The sequence below is a fragment of the Oryctolagus cuniculus genome, chromosome 1, assembly GCF_051225735.1.
Source record: "Oryctolagus cuniculus isolate XC-2025 breed Fujian yellow rabbit chromosome 1, ASM5122573v1, whole genome shotgun sequence".
NCBI classification, from domain to species: domain Eukaryota; kingdom Metazoa; phylum Chordata; class Mammalia; order Lagomorpha; family Leporidae; genus Oryctolagus; species Oryctolagus cuniculus.
In genome coordinates this window covers 204,004,575-204,028,475 of record NC_142867.1, presented here as the reverse complement: position 1 = coordinate 204,028,475, position 23,901 = coordinate 204,004,575, and the positions used below count along the sequence as shown (strand labels likewise).

At 40.4% G+C, this 23,901-nt stretch overlaps 1 protein-coding gene across 6 annotated transcripts in view; it reads right to left on the bottom strand.

Moving 5' to 3' along the window:
• Positions 1–23,901, bottom strand: part of INVS (inversin) — a 178,813-nt gene that overhangs the window by 144,117 nt on the left and 10,795 nt on the right. For all 6 annotated transcript variants that reach the window (XR_016211159.1, XR_016211161.1, XM_002708147.6 and 3 more), the window contains exon 3: positions 4,172–4,338. Coding sequence is in view for 3 of the 6 variants with exons in the window: in XM_002708147.6 (XP_002708193.3) it covers positions 4,172–4,338 (167 nt within the window). In the remaining 3 variants the exon portion in view is untranslated. The remainder of the gene's footprint in view (positions 1–4,171; positions 4,339–23,901) is intronic.

The window sequence follows — 23,901 nt, the reverse complement described above, 5'->3', positions numbered from 1 at the left end:
GGGCCATCCTCCACTGCCTTCCCAGGCCACAGCAGAGAGCTGCACTGGAAGAGGAGTAACCAGGACTAGAACCTGGGGTGCTGGCACCGCAGGTGGAGGATTAGCCTATTGAGCTGCGGTGCCGGCCTCACCGTTGTATTTCAAGACCCAACACAGTACCTTTTATATGAGTCTAGTATTTTAAACATGTTGAATTAATGAATACATGCACATACTCATGAATGTTGATAATTATACAAATAGCACACTTCTGAGTTCACAAATATTAGATTAAGTGGGAAAGGCAATACTTGAAAAGAAAACTTGATAAGCAGTATATCAAAACGGTTCAGTAAACAAGGAGAAACAAAATTTAATAGTGAAATGTACCGACAGCACCTGTCCATAGCAGACATGTCTGCTTCACTTTTTCTTAGTCCTCCAGGTATATAATTACAACTACATGAAGACATTAGGCAAATACTTGCTTAATCAATATTTCTACCCCCAAATTACACCTCTGAGATCTAATTCCTTTCTATTAGCCAGAACTTAAGAGTTTTCTATGTATTTCTACTTTCTTCCTCTTCCAAAGTAGTTTTGATTACCAAATTACTTCCCTTAAAATACTTTGATCATGTAATTTTAATTTTCAGATTTTCTAAATGGCTCCTTAGTATTTCAGCACACTTAATTTAAATATAAAGAAATAAAGAAAGGAAGGAAGGAAAACACAGAGAGTGTAGAGTACAGCAGCCTGGCCCTGGCACACAGCTTATGCTCCATGGCTACAAAGCAACTAGGCTATACTGGGAAAATTAGTAATCCATGTTTTAAAATGTGGCTAGATCAATACACAAAAATCAAGTTGTTATGTATTAAAAGACTTAAATGTGAAAGAAAATAAAGGATACTCTATAAAAATCATCTCTGCTCAGATCTTTTAAGTCTCCCAGCTGTTGTTTACTAGTAGGTTTCTTTTTTTTTTTTTTGACAGGCAGAGTGGACAGTGAGAGAGAGAGACAGAGAGAGAAAGGTCTTCCTTTTTGCCGTTGGTTCACCCTCCAATGGCCGCCGCTGCAGCCGGCGCACCGCGCTGATCCGATGGCAGGATCCAGGATCCAGGTGCTTTTCCTGGTCTCCCATGGGGTGCAGGGCCCAAGCACCTGGGCCATCCTCCACTGCACTCCCTGGCCATAGCAGAGAGCTGGCCTGGAAGAGGGGCAACCGGGAACTAGTAGGTTTCTTATAGCCCCACCCTATCCAAGCACAGTTCAGGAATCTGCTAATGACTTCAGAGGAATTTGTATTCAGATTTTGAATTCTTTTTCTGCACTTCCCTTCTCTCTAGGATTTTGCCCTTCAAGTTCCAGCTACTAGTCTTAACAAATTCTACCTTGGTTTCTTCAGGCTAGTAAGATTGCTGCTTCCTGTTGGGGCTGTACTCTTTTGCATTCCAATTTGTAAAATGCCTTACAGGAAAAAAGCCAGGAGCATGTGGTGCTCATGTAGCATGCTTCCCTTCCCTGAACGACTGCAGTTGTGTAACTTTGCCTATGTTAATTGTTCTCAATACCGTCAAACAGTGCAAGTGTTTTCTTCAGTTTTTATGGATTGCTTTGGTACAGATGGGTTAATCTGAAATAAGCAGTCATGGCCAGAACTGATATTTAGTCATGAAAGTCTCCGGTTAGAGACTGATTCCTTCTTTTTTATCTTTATCCTTTTTGCTTATTTGTTTTTTTATATCTTTATCCCATTAGTAATTTTTTTTAACGTTTATTTTTATTTGTTTGGAAGTCAGATAGGGAAAGAGAGGGGGAAGGAAAGGAACAAGCGATGAGAGGCAAAAAGGGAGGAGAGAGTGAGAGGCGGTATCTTCCGCCTTCTGGTTCACTCCCCAAATGTCCACAACAGTCACAGCTAGGCCAGGAGCCAAGAACTCCATCTGGGTTTCCACATTGGTGGGAGGGACCCAAGTACTTGAGCTGTCATCTGCTACGTTCTTGGGTGCCCATAACAGGAATTTGGATCAGAAGCTGAGCCTAGAAAGGGTACCAGGCACTCAGTATGTGAGGTGGGCATCCCAAAGGGAGACTTAACCTCCTGGGCCACAATAGCTGCCCCTATCATACCATTATTGGTTATTTTATACCACGTCTCTAATGATGCTAATATTTGATTTTTTTTGGAACTTAATCTGTTTGCTGCTTCTGCTCTCACTCATAACAGATTGCTTCGTACGTGTTTGACGATCTTTCATTGTAAGATCATATTTGTTTCAATTTAACATGAGAAAATCCTGGAAGCTTAAGGTGAAGATGTCAAAAGAGAATCTGTGTTGGTGTATGCTCAGGGGCAAGTATGTTACAAATCTGGGGTATAACATCCCCAACTGTTCTTTGAAAAGTATGTTCAGATCATTCATCATCTTATTTCTACCTGGTCTAAACCATCTCTGATTTCTGATTTCTTAATATTGGTGTTTAATATGAAGCACAAAACCAAACATAATACCCAGGCTTGTCAGTGCAGAGCAGAATACTAAAGATTATTTTCTTTGTTCTGGAAATTCTACTAGTCCTAGTCTAGCCTAAAGACACATTACTCTTCTTGGTAATTATGTAAAAATACCAGCAACACAGAACAGAAGGAAATGCATAATTATCAGCTATTAGAAAGAACATGAGACATATTATTTAGGAAATCAACTGTCAATTCTAACATATAAATCACATTGCTATTTATCCTTTGACTATGAAAAATCATAATTAAAATCAAAATAGAAACAAAAGGCAAAAGAAAACAATGCATCATATATTATGAAGAGACTTAGGGCTGACATGTCTCTCTGCCTATATACTCTCCTTCTTTCAACCATTTTGGTCACATTACATTTCTACAAAGATGTCATACCATTGGGTCATCAACATACATCCTTATTTTCCCCCGCATCTACATTTCAAAGTGACTTTTATACTTGAATGAATCACAACAACAACAAAAAAACAGGATATAAAATTCTTAATATTCGGGCTACTTATATCTGAACTGTTTACTTTTTCATGATAACAAATTAATGCAGCTCCATTTCCTGAATGAATAGTTTTATCAGTTGACAAGCCTAGGTGAGAGGTTAAAAAATACCTAAGCAGTAGTTAAAACTGAGATAGAAAATGAGGGAGATTTTATAAAAAGTAATATAATGAGAAGCAAATTCAAGAGAAGTAACTCTGGAAATAACATGACAGATCTAACTGATAAGAGCATATAACTAGCATATTCAGTAGTACATCTTAATGTCAGCCTCTTTTCTGCATTCAACTAATGAAAAGGTATTTTTCTCACCCCTCAATTAATCAGCTATATCTGCTTCACGTTTTAAATGAGAAATAACTCTAATAATTTCTGCTGAATCCAATGTATGTCCACTGCTTTTTAGTCAAAAAATACATAAGTTTAAAATTATAAAAAGAAAAATATCATGCACTGGAAATATATTTTATTGGCCAAAATGTATTGAGAGAAAAATAGCTTTTAGGTAAATCTTTAAATAGATTTGGAAGCTTCCCATTTTATCTTTTGCATGTGTTTAATTTTAAAAAATCTGACCTCCTGACAATCCCTTTAAAAACCAGAAATGACTGATACTGGTAATATAATTTGAGTTTTTAAATAGTTGAAAAACACATTGGTAAAATTTTATTTTTGTCCTATAATACCATATATTTCAAAGAGGTTGCAAGTTTTTATTGTAGAAGTAATATTCATTTAGGAAAAACATTTAAACATTGAAGAGTACTAAAATTCATATATATTATCAATATTTAAACCTAACAACTATTAAAATATTTTTGCATGTATTTCTTTTTGGTCTTTATTTTTTCTTCAAACATAAATAGATTTGTAATATAGTCATATTACACATATAATTTTGATCTCTTTTTTCTTAGCAAACCTTAGATCAAAGAAAGAATTTCATTATTTGAGGAAACTAGGTAAATGAATGTGGCTATTGATGGTTACCTGTGTTTTTTCTCTGCAGTTTATATACTGCTTTTAGAAAAATCATATGAAACTTAAAAATCATGTATTTGTGATTTCCTTATCATCTGTTCACTGTAGAGTTCCATTAATCAACTAATAAATACCACACAAAACAGTAAATGTTTATGGTAATTTTACTTCTCACCTTTTGAGCAGCAAGATGGAGGGCAGTTCTCTGGCTATGGTCAGTTTTGTTGACATCTGCTCCTGCCTTCAGGAGAGCATCTGCACAATCCAATCTGTCAGCCAATACACAATACATAAGTGGTGTTCTGCCAAATTGATCTTCTTTGTCTTTAAGAGCAGAGTTTCCTATAAGAAACAGATAATGATTATTTAATAATTGTTGTTGTTATTACCAACATAAGCAGGAACTACATTTGTACCCTTAACCTCAGGTGTTTAGTCCCCAAGGTCTTGTGGTACTGAGAGTGGACAATTAATCCAATTATGATGTTTAGAGGTAGGGGCCTAGAGAGTGATTAGAGTGGAGTAGAGCATGTGGGTAGGACCCCATGATAGAGTCACGGTGGATTTATGAGAGACCACATAGACATGGACAGATATGCACGTTCCTTGTCTCTTGCCATGCCATGCTCTGCACTGCTCCATGACTCTGCCAGTAAGAAAGTTGCTTCCAGATGATGCCTCTAGGTTTTGTGCCTCGACTCTGTGAGTTGAAAATAAACCTTTTTTGTTATAAAATTGCCTGCATCAGGTACCTTGTTATAGTAACAAAAAACTGATATACTAGGTAAATTATCAAGCACTGTGCTAAATGAATTAAATGCATTATCCATTTTTACTGATATGAGATTGATATTAACATTCCTGTATTACAGGACACAGAGACTCAGACAAGTAACACGTTCACATTCACAGAGAAAACAGGTTGTGGAGTTAGACTGCAAACTGATTAGTGACTACAAAAGCCATATTATTAATTATTATGTAAGCCTAAGTAAACATTTTGAGATACAGGGTTAGTTATGTTCCTCTGTCACTCCTTTCTTTTATCAACAAATACTTCTTTACTGTTGACCATACACTAAGGATTATGGTATGTTTTTATGAATAATGCAAAAATGTGTCATAGTAATTTTCCCATTCTAGATGGAGTAAATACACAGTACCTGATTTTCTTTCTAAATTTTTATTAATATAATGAGAACCAATGTTATGCATTTCAAAGATAATAATTCTAAGAAGATAACCATACTTTCCTTCTTCCCTTCTTTCTTTAATCTCCCCTCATTCTTTCCTTTCTTTTATATCCTTTAATTTTTGCAATGGGGGTAGTGATATGGTATACCAAGTTAAGCTGGCACCTGTAATGCCTCCATCGCATAAGGGCATTAGGTCAAGTCTGGCTGTTCCACTTCCAATCTAGCTCCCTGGGTCTGGGAAAGTAGCAGTATTATTCATTAGAGTCCCAAAATGGAAAAATGCAAATTTTCATAAACTGATGAATAGATAAGCAAATGTTATATACCTCTACCTATAATGAAATATTATTCAGGAAAAAGAATAAAGGTCTAATAACGCTACACATGGATGAATCTTGGTGTCATTATGCTAAGAGAAAGAGGTCATCAAAACTACCACATTGGCCGGCGCTGCGGCTCAATAGGCTAATCCTCCACCTGCAGTGCCGGCACACAGGGTTCTAGTCCCGGTCGGAGCACCGGTTTCTGTCCCGGTCACCCCTCTTCCAAGCCAGCTCTCTGCTGTGGCCCTGGAGTGCAGTGGAGGATGGCCTTTGGCCCTGCACCTGCATGGGAGACCAGGAGAAGCATCTGGCTCCTGGCTTCAGATCAGCGTGGTGCGCCGGCCACAGCGCGCTGACCGCAGCGGCAATTAGGGGGTGAACCAACGGAAAAGAAAGACCTTTTTCTCTGTCTCTCTCTCTCACTGTCCACTCTGCCTGTCAAAAACAAAAACAAAAACAAAAACAAAAAAAAAAAACAAAACTACCACATATTGTATGACTCTGTTTTTAGAAATGTCTGGCACAGGCACATCTACAGAGACAGGAAGCAGATTAGTGGTTGCCTACAACTGTGGGTGGGAACAGATTTGAAGAGTGGCAGATCAGAGGTCTAGAGTTTCTTTTTTGGGGGGAAATGATTGTAATGATATTTATACAACTTTGTGAATATATAAAATTATTGAATTGTACACTTTAAATTAGTGAATTGTATGGTATGTAAATTCCATCTCAGTAAAGCTGGTATAAAAGCTCCACTATATATAAATTAAAATAGAATTCTAAAAATGTGCAAGAATGAAAAATAAGATATTAAAGGAGAAACAGGAATGAAAAACAGAAGGAACTCACAGTGATGACATAATAAATCATAAATCTTAGATCCCAACATCCATAATTATATTAAATATAAATGTTGTAAACATATCAATAAAAACTCCAAGATGGATTAAAAAAAGGAAGGGTCCTTAACTATATGCTATTTATAAGAAACTTACTTGAAATATATTAACATAGGTGGCTAAAGGTAAAAGACTGAACAAAGATACAACATGCAAACACTAAAGGAAAACTGGAGCTCTTCCTGTAAGTGGCCTTAGGTGATCTGCAAAAATGGTTCACTACTCACTTGACCCAGAAAACCCCATAAAATCATGCAAATCAAGAGTTTCAAATCTTCATATTCACTTTAAGAATACCCAAGAAACTGCCCAGACATTAAGGATATGCATATCCAAAAAGCCACCAAATACTAACTGTCACACTAAAGAAGCAATGTGTGCCATTCTGTTGGTACAATGCTGGAGTTGGTAGGCATGCCAGGCCAAGCAGTGGGGTTGGACACAGGGTCGGTGGTCCAAAAAAAGTGTCGAGTTTCTGTTGCACTTGTTTGAAAATGCAGACAGTAACGCTGAGCTGAAGGGTCTAGAGGTAGATTCTCTGGTCACTGAGCACATCCAGGTACACAAAGCTCCCAAGATGTGTTGTGGTCCCTACAGAGCCCACGGTCGGATTAACCCACACAAGCTCCCTGTGCCACATCAAGATGATCCTCACTGAAAAGGGACAAATTGTTGGCCGGCGCCATGGCTCACTTGGCTAATCCTCTGCCTGCAGCGCTGTCACCCTGGGTTCTAGTCCCGGTCGGGGCGCTGGATTCTGTCCCAGTTGCTCCTCTTCCAATCCAGCTCTCTGCTGTGGCCCGGGAAGGCAGTGGAGGATGGCCCAAGTGCTTGGGCCCTGCACCCGCATGGGAGACCAGGAAGAAGCACCTGGCTCCTGGCTCCTGGCTTCCGGCCGTAGTGGCCATTTAGGGGATGAACCAATGGAAAAGGAAGACTTTTCTAACTCTGCCTGTCAAAAAAAAAAAAAGGAACAAATTGTTCCTAAACCAGAAGAGGAGGTGGCTCCTAACTCCTGGTTTCAAACTGGCAAAGCCCTGGCCATTGTGACCATTTGGAGAATGAACCAGTGGATGGAAGATCAATCAATCTCAATCTCTCTCTCTCTCTCTCTCTCTCTCTCTCTCTTCCTCTCTTCCTCTCTTCCTCTCTCTGTGTAACTCAGACTTTCAAGTAAATAAATAAATCTTCAAACAAAAAACAACAAAACCAAATGTGTTGAAAAATTTCCAGAAGCAATTTCTGTATAAATGGACACCTGGTCTTAAAACTGTTGAGAAAGCAAGAGAAGAAAATGTTTTTGAGAAAAGAATAAAGTTGGAGGATTCATACTGTATGCTTTCAAGACATATTGTAAAGCTATAGTACAGTAATGAAGACAATGTGATACCAACAAAGAAACAGATACATAGATCAGTTGAACACATTTGAGTATAGGAACAGATCAACATATATGTATGATCAGCTGATTTTAATATAGGTGCTATGGCAAATCAATAGCTAGACTGTCTTTAAAACAAATGATACTGAGGTCCGGTGCTGTGGCATAGCAGTTAAAGCTGCCACTTGCAGTGCCAGCATCCCATATAGCTGCCAGTTTGAGTCCCAGCTGCTTCACTTACACTGCTCCACTTCCAATCAGGCTCTGTGCTATGCTTTGGGAAAGCAATAGAAGATGGTCCAAGTCCTTGGGCCCCTGCACCCACATGGGAGACCTGGAAGAAGCTCCTGGCTTCTGGTCTCAGATTGGCCTAGCTCTGGCTGTTGTGGTCATTTGGTGATTGAACCAGCAGATGGAAGACTTTTCTCTCTCTCTCTCCCTGTCTCTTTTCTCTGTAACTCTGCCTTTGTAATAAATGAATAAATCTTTTAAAAAATGATGCTGGAAAATTTTAAGATTCATGTACTAAATGAAAAAATAAACCCAAACCCCTCAATTTATATTTTGCATCTGTCTTCGTTCTGGCTGCTAAAATAAAGTACCACTGATTTACAAATACCAGAAATGTATTTCTCACAGTTCTGGAGGCTGTACATTTGAGATCAGGGTACCAGCATGATCAGGTTCCAGTGAGGACCTGCTTCCACGTTGCAGACTGCCAACTTTTGGTTCTATCCTCCCATGGTGGAAAAAGAGGAACCAGGAAGCTTTCTGGGGTGCTTTTTATAAGACACTAATCTAATTTAGTGGGGTTCAATCCTCATGACCTATACTACATTCCTAAGGCCCAACCTCCTTCTATTACCACAGTAGGGATAGGAATCCAAGATAGGAATGGGGGAGGGGGACAAACATTCAGTTTATAATAGCACTATATTCATATATAAAAATTACCTTACGGGGGTTATAAAATTAAATGTGAAACCTGTCAACTATCTAAAGCTTTTATAAGCAAAAGAAAGTGAAAATCTTTGTGACCTTGGGTTAGTTCAAGATTTCTTGGATATGATGCCAAATAACAATCTATAAAAAATATAATAAACTTGATATTATCCATATTAAAAAAATTGAAAAACATTGTTAAGAAAATAAAAAGATAAACCACAAACTGGGAGAAAATATTTCCAAACCACATATCTGATAAAGCCTTCTATTTTGAATAAGTAAGGAATTTATAAAATGGAATAAAAAGGCAAACAATAATAAAAGGACATACAATGAAATTAAAAGATGGGCAAAAGATTTGAATAGACATTTCATCAAATAAGCATGTGAGGTAGGTAAATAACTCTGCCTTGTAGTACAGAACTTTAGGCCGATGGCTAACCTCTTTCCACATCTGCAGTAAGATACATGGAAACTCCAAGTCTTCAATCCCTGGCATACTTTTTTTTTACGTAACTGGCATTTATATTGTCCCAAAGAGAAGATTTCATTGAGTTATGTCACTACCATTCAATCTATTGTACATATAACACAAAGTTTATTTGAGGAAACTGGAAATACACATATCTTCTATCTGTGACTAGAAAAAGCAGCATTCAACCTCACTCGGGTCCCCGTTTGAGTAGTTCCAGGTAGATAGTGGCTTCTTGGCTAGTTTCTGAGTAATGAGGGTACTGTTAGATTTGGGATTTCTTGACCAAAAGAGAATAACCAAGTCAGGTCTAGGACTTTACCTATCTACCTTAAGTCCTTCCTTAGTTTCTTCATCTATAACATTCATCTAATACATGTTCAATTTGTACCATAACTTATTTTGATGATCAAATAAGTGATTTATTATTTGGGAGTAATTGGGAACTGTAACACATTGTACAAATGCAGGGCTTATGTAAATTAATATTCACTGGACAGCAGTGCACTTAAATTTGCATTCCTGTCAGGAACAGTCAACATAGGAAGCAGCTGGCCAATGTGCTGGGTTGTTTTAATTATTCTGGCAACTGTGGATATGGCCTCTAATCCATGACCAACTGGTACTTACACAACTGGGGCTGGCATTCAGCACGTGCATCTCTGCGCACAGTTCAGAAAACTGGGGTGGATCAATGACTGGAAAGACACTGCTCAATCACATTCGGTTATTTTAAGACCAGCTGAAGCAGAAGAGTACGGATGGTTAAGGCTGGTATGTGTAGAAACCAGAGCTTCAAGTCTAGCAATTAGAGGAAATTACTGCAGGAACAGTTGTGTCAGTCTACATAATAGCTACAGCACCATATAGTCCATCACAAATAAATGGAACATTCACTATTTTGCTTATTTTAAACTATTACCTTTGATTGGACAACAGATATGTTTATTTTACCTGCATTAACCCACTTCACACCTTCCATATTGTCACAGTCTTGGGAAAGAATTTCTTGTATTTAAAAAATATTTACGGGGGTAGGCACTGTAGTAGGTTAAGCCTCCTCCTGTGGCACTGGCATCCCATATGAGCACCAATTCATGTCTCAGCTGCTCCACTTCCAATCAAGCTCCCTGTTAATAGCCTGGGAAAGCAGTAGAAGATGGCCCAAGTCTTTGGGCCCCTGTACCCACTTGGGAGACCTGGAAGAAGCTCTTGGCTCCTGGCTTTGGATCAGCCTAGCTCCTGCTGTAGTGGACATTTGTAGTTCATTTGGTAAATGAACCAGTGGATGGAAGACCTCTCTCTCAGTCTCACTTTCTCTCTGTCTGTACCTCTGCCTCTCAAATAAATAAAGAAATATTTTAAAAATATTTGCTTAGGGGCCGGTGCTGTGGCACAGCAGGTTAAAGCCCTGGCCTGAAGCACTGGCATCCCATAAGGGTGTTGGTTCTAGTTCTGGCTGCTCCATTTCCTATCCAGCTCTCTGCTATGGCCTGGGAAAGCAGTAGAAGATGGTCCAAGTCCTTGGGCCCCTGCACCCATGTGGAAGACTTGGAAGAAGCTCCTGGCTCCTGGCTTAGGATCAACGCAGCACCGATTGCAGCCATCTGGGGAATGAACCAGCATATGGAAGACCTTTCTCTCTTTCTCTACGTCTCTCTGTAACTCTATCTTTCAAATTAATGAAATAAATCTTTAAAAAAAATTGCTTATTGTTATAGAGAGGCAATACAGGAATAATGACAATATCTCTTTCTGTCATCATCAAATAACTTGGTTTGAGTATCAACTTTGCCAGCTCTTAGCTGTTCACTGAATTTCTTAACATCTGACTCTCAATTTCCTTACATATAAAATAAGACTAACAATACTGACATGAAAAATACTTTAAAATCTTTTCTGATTATAATTATTGCAGGTATGTTAAAATATCATTAACATTCATTGTTATTTAGGAATGATAATATTTGTTGGATCAGCCACTAAATATTGGTATTAAATATGTTTGTTGGGGATGGTGCTGAGGCGCAGTGGGTTAAAGCCCTGGTCTCAAGTGCCAACATCCCATATGGGTACCAGTTCAAGTCCTGGCTGCTCCTCTTCCAATCCAGCTCTCTGCTCTGGCCTGGGATAGCGGTGAAAGGTGGCCCAAGTCCTTGGGCCCCTGTATGTGTGTGGGACACCCAGAAGAAGCTCCTGGCTCCTGGCTTCAGCTCTGGCCATTGTGGCCATCTGGGGAGTGAACCAGTGGATGGAAGACCTCTCTGTCTCTGCTTCTCTCTGTGACTCTGTCTTTCAATTAAAATTAAATAAATATTTTTTTAAAAGAAATCACTAACTAATAACCTGGTTTAAAACAGATGCCCCACCAATTTAAAACAAAAACATTATGGCAGATATATTACTATAACAATTTTAGAATATTTGATAACTTCATGTTAATATTACTAGTTTCCTTTATAATCCAATGTATTGTGTTTAAGTTCATAAAATTATTTTTTTTTAGAGAAGGAATCCATAAGCTTTACTAAATTGCCAAAAGAGTGTCTAACAACAAAAAAAGGTAAAGAAAATGCCAATCTAGATAAACACTCAGTTCATCAGCCAAGGTTCAGACCTAATTAAGTTTTTCTTATATTTTTCATTTTATACTTATTCATACATATGACAGTGCATGTGTGTACAGAAGTATCTATCCATATACTGAGATGCCACAATCAGACTTCCTAACTTTAATCAAAGTTCTGCTACTTATTAAACAAGTTACTTAATCTCTCTGTACCTCAGTTTCCTCACCTATAAAATGAAGGCAATAGGAGTTGATGCTGTGGCATAGTAGATTAAGCCTCTGCCTCTGACGCCAGATCTCATATGGGCGCCAGTTCAAGTTCTAGTTCTCTGCTTCTGATACAGCTCCCTGCAAATATGCCTGGAAGGGCAGTGGAGAATTGCCCAAGTGCTTGGGCCCACGCATCCATGTGGGAGACCCAGAAGAAGCTCTGGGCTCCTGGATTCAGGACGGCCTAGCCCCAGCCATTGTGGCCATTTGGGTAGTGAACCAGCAGATGGAAGATCTCTCTTTGTCTCTGTGGGGAGCAACCCAGACTAGACTAAGTTACTGGAATTAAGACTTATTCTATGCATCTGCTCTCCCACAATATGGTGCTGGGAGAGAAGAAAACAGCTTCTACACAGCTGCCTCCAGTTCAGCCAATAAGCTGTAGGACTTGCTCCTGATTGGAGGAGAGCAGCGTACTCGGCGTGTGGGCAGCCGAGTTGGGATTGGCGGAGGAGGACTATAAAGGAGGAGAGAGACGGCATGTACCAGGAACATCTAAGGGGAACATCTGAAGGAACACCTGTGCAGCCCCCGAGAGAGCCGGCCGGCGGTGTGCCGCTCCCCTGCGGAAGTGGGGAATGTGGCCAGGGGGAACTGCCCTTCCACGGAGGTGGAAGTGATAGTAGCCAACCCGGGAAGAACCAGCAGCAAACCCGGGGAGGGCCGAGCAGACAGAAAGAACAGCGCAGGGTCCTGTGTCGTTCCTCCACGAAGAGGGGGAGCGACATAATGGTGCCGTGACTCAGATATGAAGCCTAGGCAGGGTTTAGTGTCGCTCCTCCACGAAGAGGGGGAGCGACATAATGGTGCCGTGACTCGGATATGAAGCCTAGGCAGGGCTTAGTGTCGTTCCTCCACGAAGAGGGGGAGCGACAGTCTCTTGCTCTCTCTCTCTCTCTGTCTCTCCTCCTCTGTAACTCTGTTTTTTAAAAAAGAAAAAAGAAAAAGAGAAGACAATAAAAGTATGCAAAACTCTGTGTTTTTTCATTATTCAATGAGCTTGGTGAGTTACAAAATACTTAATGCAGTGGCTGGCACAGAAAACTTTATGAATGCTGGGTCATGTCATTACTCATACTAGGACGGATGCATATTCATGAGAGTATAGTTATCCTTTTGTATCTGCATGGAATTTGTTCCAGGAATCTCCTGAGGTACCAAAAGCTACAGATGATCAGGTCCTTTATATGAAATGGAATAGAATTTATATATAATCTAATTATACCCTCCCAAATACTTTAAGTGATGCCTAGATTACTTACAATACCTAATACAATGTAAATACTATGAAAATAGTTGTTATACCATATTGTTCAGGGAATAATGACAAGAAAAAAAAACCTGTACATGCTCAGTACAGAAATATTTTTTTTCCTGAATATATTCAAGCCTTGGTTGGTTTAACCTGTGGGTTTGTGACCCATGAATACACATGGTGAACTATATTTACAAACATACATGTATTCAGGCAAGCATTTATAAAACACTTAATGAGCCTAACATTTAGGGTTTAGGTTGAGATAAAGGCACTGAAATAGTTCCTGCTACTTATAGGCTCTTTGTGATAGCTAACTGCTACGTTGGAGATGTTAAGCACAAGGAGAGGAACATGGACCTAGTTGTTAACCTGCACCCCACACTTGCATGCCTGGGTTCAAATCTTGCCTCTAGTTCTTAATTTGAGCTTCCTTCCAGTGTAGACCCCAGGAGGTAGCACGTTATGTGGTTCAAGTAATTGGGTCCTTGCCACCCACCCACACGAGAGATGTGGATTGAGTTCCTGGTTCTTGGTTCTGTCACTGACCCAACCCTGGTCACTGAAGGCATTTGGGGAGTGAACCAGTAGATGGGAGTTATGTCTGTCCATTTCTACCTCTCAGACAAAAGCCAAACAAAATGAATTATCCTATAGCAAAACTTAAAACCAAAAACTAAGAGGAACTGCTAGTTCAGCATGTGGACAGCACAACCAAAGCTATAGTGGAACGGGAATGCTGCTTGCTAGTCAGTATACCATTGCAAACAACCTCAGATATTATTAGTAATATCTTTATCAATCATTATACACTTTGTGTATTTAAAATTATTTTGTTTGGTTTTCATAAAGAAACAGTATTAATAGTGTAGCCTTCAGTGCTTTTCTATTTTAAGACATTTCTGAAACTATAAAAATGAAACTATTTTATATTTACATACATATTTATAATATAAAATTTTATATTTTATAGAAAATATTTTACTCCAAGTCCAACCTGATAAAACAATAACGGTAAAAGGATACTACTTATCATACTATGTCAGGGGCCATGCTAGATGCTTCACAGCCATTATCTTATTTAGTTCCCACACAAGTGAAGTATTGTAATTTGTAATACACAGATGAGGAAACTGAGGCTCAAAAGCTTTAGTGGGGCTGGCGCCGCGGCTCACTAGGCTAATCCTCCGCCTAGCGTCGCCGGCACACCGGGTTCTAGTCCCGGTTGGGGCGCCGGATTCTGTCCCGGTTGCCCCTCTTCCAGGCCAGCCCTCTGCTGTGGCCAGGGAGTGCAGTGGAGGATGGCCCAGGTGCTTGGGCCCTGCACCCCATGGGAGACCAGGAAAAGCACCTGGCTCCTGGCTCCTGCCACTGGATCAGCGCGGTGCGCTGGCCGCAGCGCGCCGGCCGCGGCGGCCATTGGAGGGTGAACCAACGGCAAAGGAAGACCTTTCTCTCTGTCTCTCTCTCTCACTGTCCACTCTGCCTGTCAAAAAAAAAAAAAAAAAAAAAAGCTTTAGTGGTTTAGTCAAGGTAGCATGCCAGTGAGTGACAAGTTATAGTTCAAAACTCAGGCTTGGCTGGTGCCGTGGCTCACTAGGCTAATCCTCCACCTGTGGTGCCAGCACCCTGGGTTCTAGTCCTGGTTGGGGCGCCAGATTCTGTCCCAGTTGCTCCTCTTCCAGGCCAGCTCTCTGCTGTAGCCCGGGAAGGCAGTGGAGGATGGCCCAGGTCCTTGGGCCCTGCACCCACATGGGAGACCAGGAGAAGCACCTGGCTCCTGGCTTCAGATCAGTGCAGCACGCCGGCCGAAGCAGCCATTTGGGAGGTGAACCAACGGAAGGAAGACCTTTCTCTCTCTTTCTCTCACTGTCTAACTCTGCCTGTCAAAGCAAACAAACAAACAAACAAAAACCCTCAGGCTTGCCTGACTAAAATCCATACCCTGGTGGGCATCTGTCTTAGCATTTAAGATGCCCATATCTTATATTGGAGTGGTTTGATACCTGGTTCCAGTTCCTGGCCTCAGTTTCCTGCTGATTACAGAACCTGGGAAGCAGTGGTGAAGGCCCAAATGATTGGTTTCCTACCACCCACATGGGAGACCTGGATTGAGTTCCCAGTTCCTGGCTTCTGGCTTTTGTTCCTTGGCTGAGCCTTTGTGGGCATTTGGGGAATGAATTGAAATTTTTTTTAAAGCGTTCAAAATCCATACCCTTTCTACTACAATACACTAAACAGTATTAAAATGAATCTACTAAATTCTATTGTCAATTATATTTCTGGTGAACTCAAATTATTTCAGTTTGATGTTAAAAGAAAAAGCTACATATCTAAAAATGATGAGCATAGCATATAGCAATTACTATGTATGTTTACATGCTTATGATGCAGACCAAGCTCCAAAACATCTGAATCTAGGAAGCAGTGGGTTATGTTAAAACATTAATCCTTTGTATCAGGTTAAATACTAAGAATTACTACTGAAATGATGTTTCATTCAGAGAAGGCCTCTTCACTGCCCCTCCAGGACAATGAGCAGCACAGAAAGTGTGCGATTTAATTAGTCGTGTATGCAGAAAGAGACACTCATCTGTTTCCATGGAGTCAAACACATCACTGACACACTTCTCCATGGAAACAGAGAAAGAAAACAGAAAATCCTAAAGTGAATGAATTCACTGAGCAGTTGGTGCACAAAGATTCAAGAAAAAAATAATTCATCTATAGTACTATGTTACTAGTTCCGAAAAGCGAAGCAGAATATATTTAGAGATTATCAAACATGTACTACATAAAAGGATAGTTAAAATACAGTGCAATTTAAGAAGACATGGTTGTTATTTTAGTAGGAATATACAACTTGTAGGAAATATCACAGAACAAAAGTGTTATTGTTCATGTACAGAAAACCTAATGGCACAATTCTTAAAAGACGAACCATGTACCCACAGTTAGTAATGGGTCAGGCATTCCTTAGATAAAATGGTAGAAAACATAGCAAACCAAATTGTGAATAAATTTATCAGCTCTGTATTGGCTTCACATCATGATTGGCTTAGGTGTCTAAGGATTATTCTCTTTAGGAATATAAAATTATAGGAAGGTTTCAGGTTCTGTTATGAAATATATTATTTAATTTATATAACTGAATGGGATACATTTTTTTCTATTAAAAAGGCAGACACATACACACACACACAGCCAGAGAGAGACAGACTGAGTCCCTATTTGCCAGTTCACTCTTCAAATGCCTGCAACAGTTGGGGCTGGGCTGGGGCCAGAGCTAAGAGCCAGGAGGCAGGAACTCAATCTAAGTCTCACACATGGGTGGCAAGAACCCAATTACCTGAGCCACAACCTATTGCCTTCCAGGATCTTCATTGGCAGGAAGCTGGAACTGGGAGCCACAGTGAGGAATTGAACTCAGGCACATCATGTCTTAACTGCTAGGTCAGATGCTTGTCCCTGGGATAAGCATCTTTAACTTACAAGTTAATGCACATGCTTTGAAGTTTATATTTCTCATTAAAATAATAAAGAATTCATTTTATAAGGTACTTTTCCTTGAGGCATTCTAACAACCTTTTTTTTTTTCCTTCCCCTTTATGGAATTTAGTCTCAACCCACCTCTCAATTCAATTCAATTCAATTCACCTCAGTTCATTTTTAGTCCTGGCCCTCAGGATAATTACAGACTATTTGAGAGGGAAGATATTTAAAGAATGATTATAAGAATGATTATATTTACTTAATTATTCAAAGGATATTTCTCATGCACATACTATGTGCCAAATACTGCACTAGATTTTATGGAAACAGTGATGAACTAAACAGATTCAGTCTAGTCTCATGGATTAAAAGAGTCAAATGTAAATAGACAGTCATAATCTGAGACAAGGGCCGTGAAGGAAAATTACTAAGTGCCAAGAGAAAACCTAATGAACAGATTTAACTGGGATTGGATGGGTAGAGCACACCTCTTTGAAGAAATGATCTTAAAGCTGAGATCTGAAGGATGACTAAGAGTCAGACAAAGAATGTGGAAAAAAAATTTCTGGAAAAGCCCTGAGATAAAAGAAGGCTTGGCAGGTTTGAGAAACTGTAAAGAAATAAGATTTTCTAGGAAGAGAATGATGAAATGTAAAGTTAGAGATGGGAACAGTAACATTTAGCCTTTAAAATATTTTTAGAAAAAAACTGTTTGGGGTCCAGCACTGTGGTGTATTAGGTAAAGCTGCTACCTGCAGAATTGGCATCACATAAGGGCACCAGTTCAAGTCCTGGCTGCTCCACTTCCAATCCAGCTACCTGCCAATGCACCTGGGAAAGCAGTGGAAGATAGCCCAAGTGTGTGGGCCCCTCCCACCCATGTGGGAGCCTGGGAAGAAGCTCCTGGCTTCTGGTTTCAGATCAGCCCAGATCCAGCTGTTGCAACCATTTGGGGAGCAAACCAGTGGATAGAAGATCTCTCATTCTCCGTAACTCTGTCTTTCAAATAAATAAATCAAAAAAGAAGAAATGGTTATTTTCATTTTATTTTAAAGTCAGAGAGCAAAGCAAGATACACAGAGAGATCGTCCATCTGTAGGTTCATTTCCCAAATGCATGAAATAGCCAGGACTGGGCCAACGAAAGCCAGGAGGCAGAAACTCCCTTTAGGTCTCCCATACGGGTGGCAGGAGTCCAAGTACTTGAGCCATCACCTGATGCCTTCCAGGGTATGCATTAGTAGGAACTTGGATTAGAAGTGAAGCTATGACTGTAATCAGACACTCTAATATGGTATGCATCCATCCAAAGTGGCACCGTAACCACTGTGCCAAATATCCATCTGTCATGTAGCCTTTCAAACTTTATTCCAAGTGTAATGGGAAACAAAGAATTTTGAGCATCAGTTCAAGTGAACATGAAACATTTAGCAAAAAAGTTCAAAAAAGGCAAAATCAAACTATTGTAGTCAAGAACGTATGCTTAGGTGGTAGAACTATAATGCAATGATGACTGTGAAAGCCCAGATGGCAAATTTACTCTAGTGAGGAAGTAAAGACACATGAGGGTGCTCTGTAGGCACTCATAATTTTCTATTCCTTGATCAAAATGGTGGCTACACATATATTTGCTTTCTATTTCTTTGTTAAATTATACAAATAAGTTGTATATATTTTCCCTATGTACACTTCAAAAAAAGAAGTATGCTTAGGGACCAGCATTGTAGTGCAGCAGATTAAGCAGCTGCCTGCAGCACCAGCTTCCCATGAGTACCAGTTCGAGCCCCAGCTGTTCCACTTCTGATCCACCTCCATGCTAATGTGCCTGGGAAATCTGAGGAAGATGGCTCAGGTGCTGGGGCTCCTTCACCCTTGTGGGGAACTCAGATGGAATTCCTGGCTCCTGGCTCCTGGCTTCAGTCTGCCCCAGCTCTGGCTGTTGCAGCTATTTTGAGAGGAAAACTACCAGAATGAAGATCCCCCTCTCTGTATTTCCTTCTCTTTGTGTAACTCTGCCTTACCAATAAATGAATAAATCTTAAAAAAAGAAGAGAAGTATGTTTTGTTTCTTTCTGATAAAGAGTGGATGAGGTAAAGAAGTAAGGATAATGGGTGCAGATGGCTCACTAAGCTTGATTTGGGGGCTGGGCATTGTGGCTCTTCAGGTCAAACAGTTGCTTCAGACACCTGTATCCCATATGGGAGTGCTGGTTTGAGTACTGGCTGCTTGGCTTCTGATCCAGTTCCCTGCTAACATGCCTGAGACAGCAGCAGAGGACAGCCCAAGTACTTGGACCACTTCCACATACATGGGAGACTTGGATGGAGTTCCTGGTTTCTGGCTTTGGCCTGGCCCAGTGAAACAGTGGATAGAAGAGCTCTCTCTCTTTCTCTCTCTCTCTCTTGCTCTTGCTTGCTCTCTGCCTTTCAAATAAATAAATAAAACCTTAAAAAAGGCAAGCTTTGTTTTGGTGACAGAAAATGATAATTGCCCCCTCAGTTTGGTTTCTCATTTTTCTTCTGAGGAACTAACACCTTGAATTTTAGTGGGCATGACATCATCTAGGAAGTCTTTTTAAAGCCTTTTTAGTCCTAGGTGTGGCTCTGTGTCTAAATCCTATCCACCTCCTTAATGATAAATTGCATTCGCTGTGCTTTCTTTCCCAATTTCTGCTGACTGGGCTATGACTACAACTAAATGTATCTTCCTTTGGCCCAGGATGGAAGCCACATGTTGAGACTGGCAGAGCCAAGCCCTGGCAGCATCCCTGGATGATGCTGTCAAGCAGATATGGCTACCTAGCTCAGTCTGCTCACATACTTTTGTATTATGATGAGGATCAAATGTACTTCTATCTTATTTAAGTCATGGCATAGCAAGTTAGCTTGTGCATTAATATAATATAATTAATATAATAACTTGCTGTGAGGGCAAGATGGGAGATATGGCAATACCTAGAAGGGGATGAAGAATGGTGAAGGAATTTTTAAATAATGGAGACAATAGAGCAACTGTTGTTGGGAAGAATTTAGACTAGTGAAAAAGGTTTAAGAAGTGAAAAAAGAAAAGAAGCCATGGAGAAAGGTCCCTTAGCAGATGGGTGGAGGAGATCCAAGATGGTTGAGTAGGGTGCAGCCATACTAACTGTAGCTGCTCTGGGATACGAAAACAACAAAGGAAGGACCATGTTTCCAGGGGCCTGTCTGATGGAAATTTTCAGCCAAGAACTGCAAAAACAATGAAGATTCCGTTGGACAAGAGGAGAGAAGACAGGGACATTGCTGCAGCCAGTCATATGGTGTATCCACCTTCACAGACACCATGACAAGTAGGAAGAAGTAGCTACATGTCTAGCCACTCACAGTTTTAGCTGAGAGGGAATTCCACAGTCACCCACTGACTTCTACTTCAGCCTGAGGAGCTGACTGTGGTCTGAGAAACTGCCATGCCTGGAGCAGCAAAGCCACCCTGCTTCCTTCCCGTTCCCCACTCCTGCAGAGCACCATACTCAGCAGCAAAAACTCAGGTAGTGCTTCTCTGTTTTGCAGTGCCACATGTCACTGGTGATATTGCCCAAGGGAGAACCTTGCAGACCACATGGACTTTTGAGTCTGGCCTGGAGTGCTAGCAGGGGCAGGATGCCCACTTAAACTCATGAAGTGAGAGCACATTGCCTGCTTCCCTTTCCTCCCGACCCCCACCCCCAGGGCTTCCAGTGAACAGCAGAGAGGAAGTGTGTGCCATCTTAAAAGGCAAGTACAGGCTGCCACAGCTCCCATGTATGTGATTAGAAAATTTTATCGGAGGGATAAATCCACGGTCCCCTCTGATTTTGAGTTTTTCCTGTAGGGTTAGAGGGCACAGGGTACCTACTTGAGCCTGTGAGGCACTGCTTTCCCCTCTATAAGGCTGGTACCTGTACTCAAGCTGCCAAGGTAGAACATTGACAGGCAGCTGGCTTTTGGAGTGACTCATCTCTCTCCATGTGCAGAGCAGCCTCGTGGGGCTAAGAACAGATCTCCTGCTTCCTGTGACTGTGGGCCTCTGCAGGCCATGACTGTGGGTATGCTATGACTACACAATAGGGCGTGAAGTTTGACTGGGTCTCTGGGCAATCACTGTGTCTGGCTTCAGAGGCTCAGAGTTCCCTAACTGCCGGGCGAGGATCACTGCAGGGGGATTCAGTGCTCACACTGATGTCAGCACAGATCCTTTGTGTGGTTCTCACAAGTGTGTGAGTGGGATGTGTAGCCACTGGGAGCTTGCCCTGGATACTGATCACCTAGGCAGAAAGGCAATTAGGCAGGGATCACACCAGTCGATGTGATCACACCCTCTCTTCCACTGACAACAGAGGAGACCTACCACGCCCAATATGGGTGTCACCCTGGACTCTTGCACCACATCCAAGCCCTGAGCGGAGCTCTCTAATCCACCTAGCAGATGCCTTTAAATATCCACTGAAGGAGCAGACACTCCACTGAGCCACAGAAGCATATTTCAAAGACAAAATCCATCAGAGGAGAAAACCAACAAGTGGTTCCACAAATGCCTAAAAATAAACATAGAAACATGAGAAATATGAATAAGGAAGATAATATGACTCCCCCAAAGAAACACAACACTTCAATATAATATTAGAATGTGAAGATGAAGAGATTAATGAAATATCTAAAAAGGAATTCAAACAAAGGATCATAAGATCACTCAAAAGCAATGAGAAGAAAATTCGTGACTTAAAGAAATCCACACACAGCATGGATGAAAAATTTTCCCATGAGAAAGAAATACTGAAATCAAACTGAAATATTAAAAATGAATTCAATATGTCAAATAAAAGATACAATGGAAAGTCTTAAAGTAGACAGACCTTTGGAGACAGACAAGAAAAAGAAGGAAAAATGAGAAAAACTGAAAATAGTGTTTGAGATTTATGGGATACTATCAAATGACCTAACATATGTGTCTTAGGAGTTCCTGAAGACGGCAAAAGAGAGAATGGATTTGAAGACCTATTTAGTGAAATAATAACAGAAAAATTCTCTAATTTGGTGAAAGAAAGGGATATCTAAGTACAGGAAGCACACAGAACTAACAGATACGACTAGAAGAGATCTTCACCACGACACACTGTAGTCAAGCTTTCAACAGTAAAACAAAGAAAAGATTCTAAAGTTTGCACGAGAGAAACACCAGATTACCTTCTGAGGATCTCCAATTAGACTGACAGCTGATTTCTCATCAGAAACCCTGCAGACTAGGAGAGAATGCAGAGACATAGTCCAAGCTTTAAAGAAAAAAATCTCCAACCCAGAATACTATACCCTGCAAAGCTCTCATTTATGAATGAAAGTAAAATAAAGAACTTCCAAAACAAACAGAAATTTGTCACCACTTGTCCAGCATTACAAATGATTCTTAAGGATGTTTTACACATAGAAACACAGAAAGATGTCATCATCATGAACTGTGAAGTTAGAAAATCTCCTAGTAAAGTATAAAGGAAATCCAAAACAAACAACAGGAATATTTATGGAAATATGGAGGGGCAAAGTTGTTACTTATCAATAATTACCTTGAATGTAAATGGCCTATATTCTCTAATTAAAATATAGAGATTGAGTGAATGGATGGAAAAACAAGACCCATCTATTTGCTGTTTGAAAGAAACCCACCTCACAAAGATACACACAGACTGAAAGTGAAAGGATGGAAAAAGATATTCCATGCTAACAAAAAGCAAAAAAGAGCATGAATAGCCATCCTAAAATCAGATAAAATATACTTTAACACAAAAATTGTTAAGAAACTAAAAAGGGCATTATATAATGATTAAGAAATAATTCAACCAGAAGATGCCACTATAGTAAATGTATACGCACTCAATGCCTTGGTGCCTGGCTATTTAAAAGCACTGTTAATGGATCTAAAGGGAGACACAGACTCCAATACAAAAATAGTGGAGGACTTCAACACCACACTTTCATCAATGGACAACTAGACAAAATCAACTAGATAAAAAAAAAATCAACAAAGAAAAAACAGAGCTAATCTACAGTATGGATCAAATAGAACTAATTGATATCTACAGAACATTTCATTCCCCTAGATGTAGAATATATATTCTTTTTATCAGTGCTTTTCTAGGATAGACCATAACTTAGGCTATAAAGTAAATCTCAAAAAATTCAAAAAAATTGAAATCATACTATGTATCTTTTCTGACCACAGTAGAATGAAGCTGGAAATTAACAACTTAAGAAACTCCAGAAAACATGCGAACACACAGAAACTGAACAACCTGCTTCTGAATGAATAGTAGGTCTTAGGGGGAATTAAAAAAAAAACACTGGAAGTGAATGAAGATGACAATATAACATAACAAAACCTATGGGATATAGCAAAAGTAGTGTTGTAATAATTAGTACCTATATCAAGAAATTGGAAAGGCAAGCCGGCGCCGTGGCTCACTAGGCTAATCCTCCGCCTAGCGGCGCCGGCACACCGGGTTCTAGTCCCGGTAGGGGCGCCGGATTCTGTCCCGGTTGCCCCTCTTCCAGGCCAGCTCTCTGCTGTGGCCTGGGAGTGCAGTGGAGGATGGCCCAGGTGCTTGGGCTCTGTACCCCATGGGAGACCAGGAAAAGCACCTGGCTCCTGCCATCAGATCAGCGCAGTGCGCCGGCCGCAGCGCGCCGGCCGCGGCGGCCATTGGAGGGTGAACCAACGGCAAAGGAAGACCTTTCTCTCTGTCTCTCTCACTGTCCACTCTGCCTGTCAAAAAATAATAATAATAAAAAAAAGAAATTGGAAAGGCATCAAATAAATGATATAGCAATCATCCCCAGGACCTAGAAAAACAGGAACAAACCAAACAGAAAATTAGGAGGAAAAAAATAAGAAGAAATATACAAAATTGAGACCAAAAAATGATATAAAACATCAGTTAAGAGATAATTTTTTGAAAAAAATTGATATACCACTGTTTCAACTAACCAAAAGAAAAAGAGAGATGACCCAAATTAAAAAAAATCAGAGATGAGGGGCTGGCGCCGTGGCTCACTTGGTTAATCCTCCACCTGCGGCCCTGGCATCCCATATGGGCG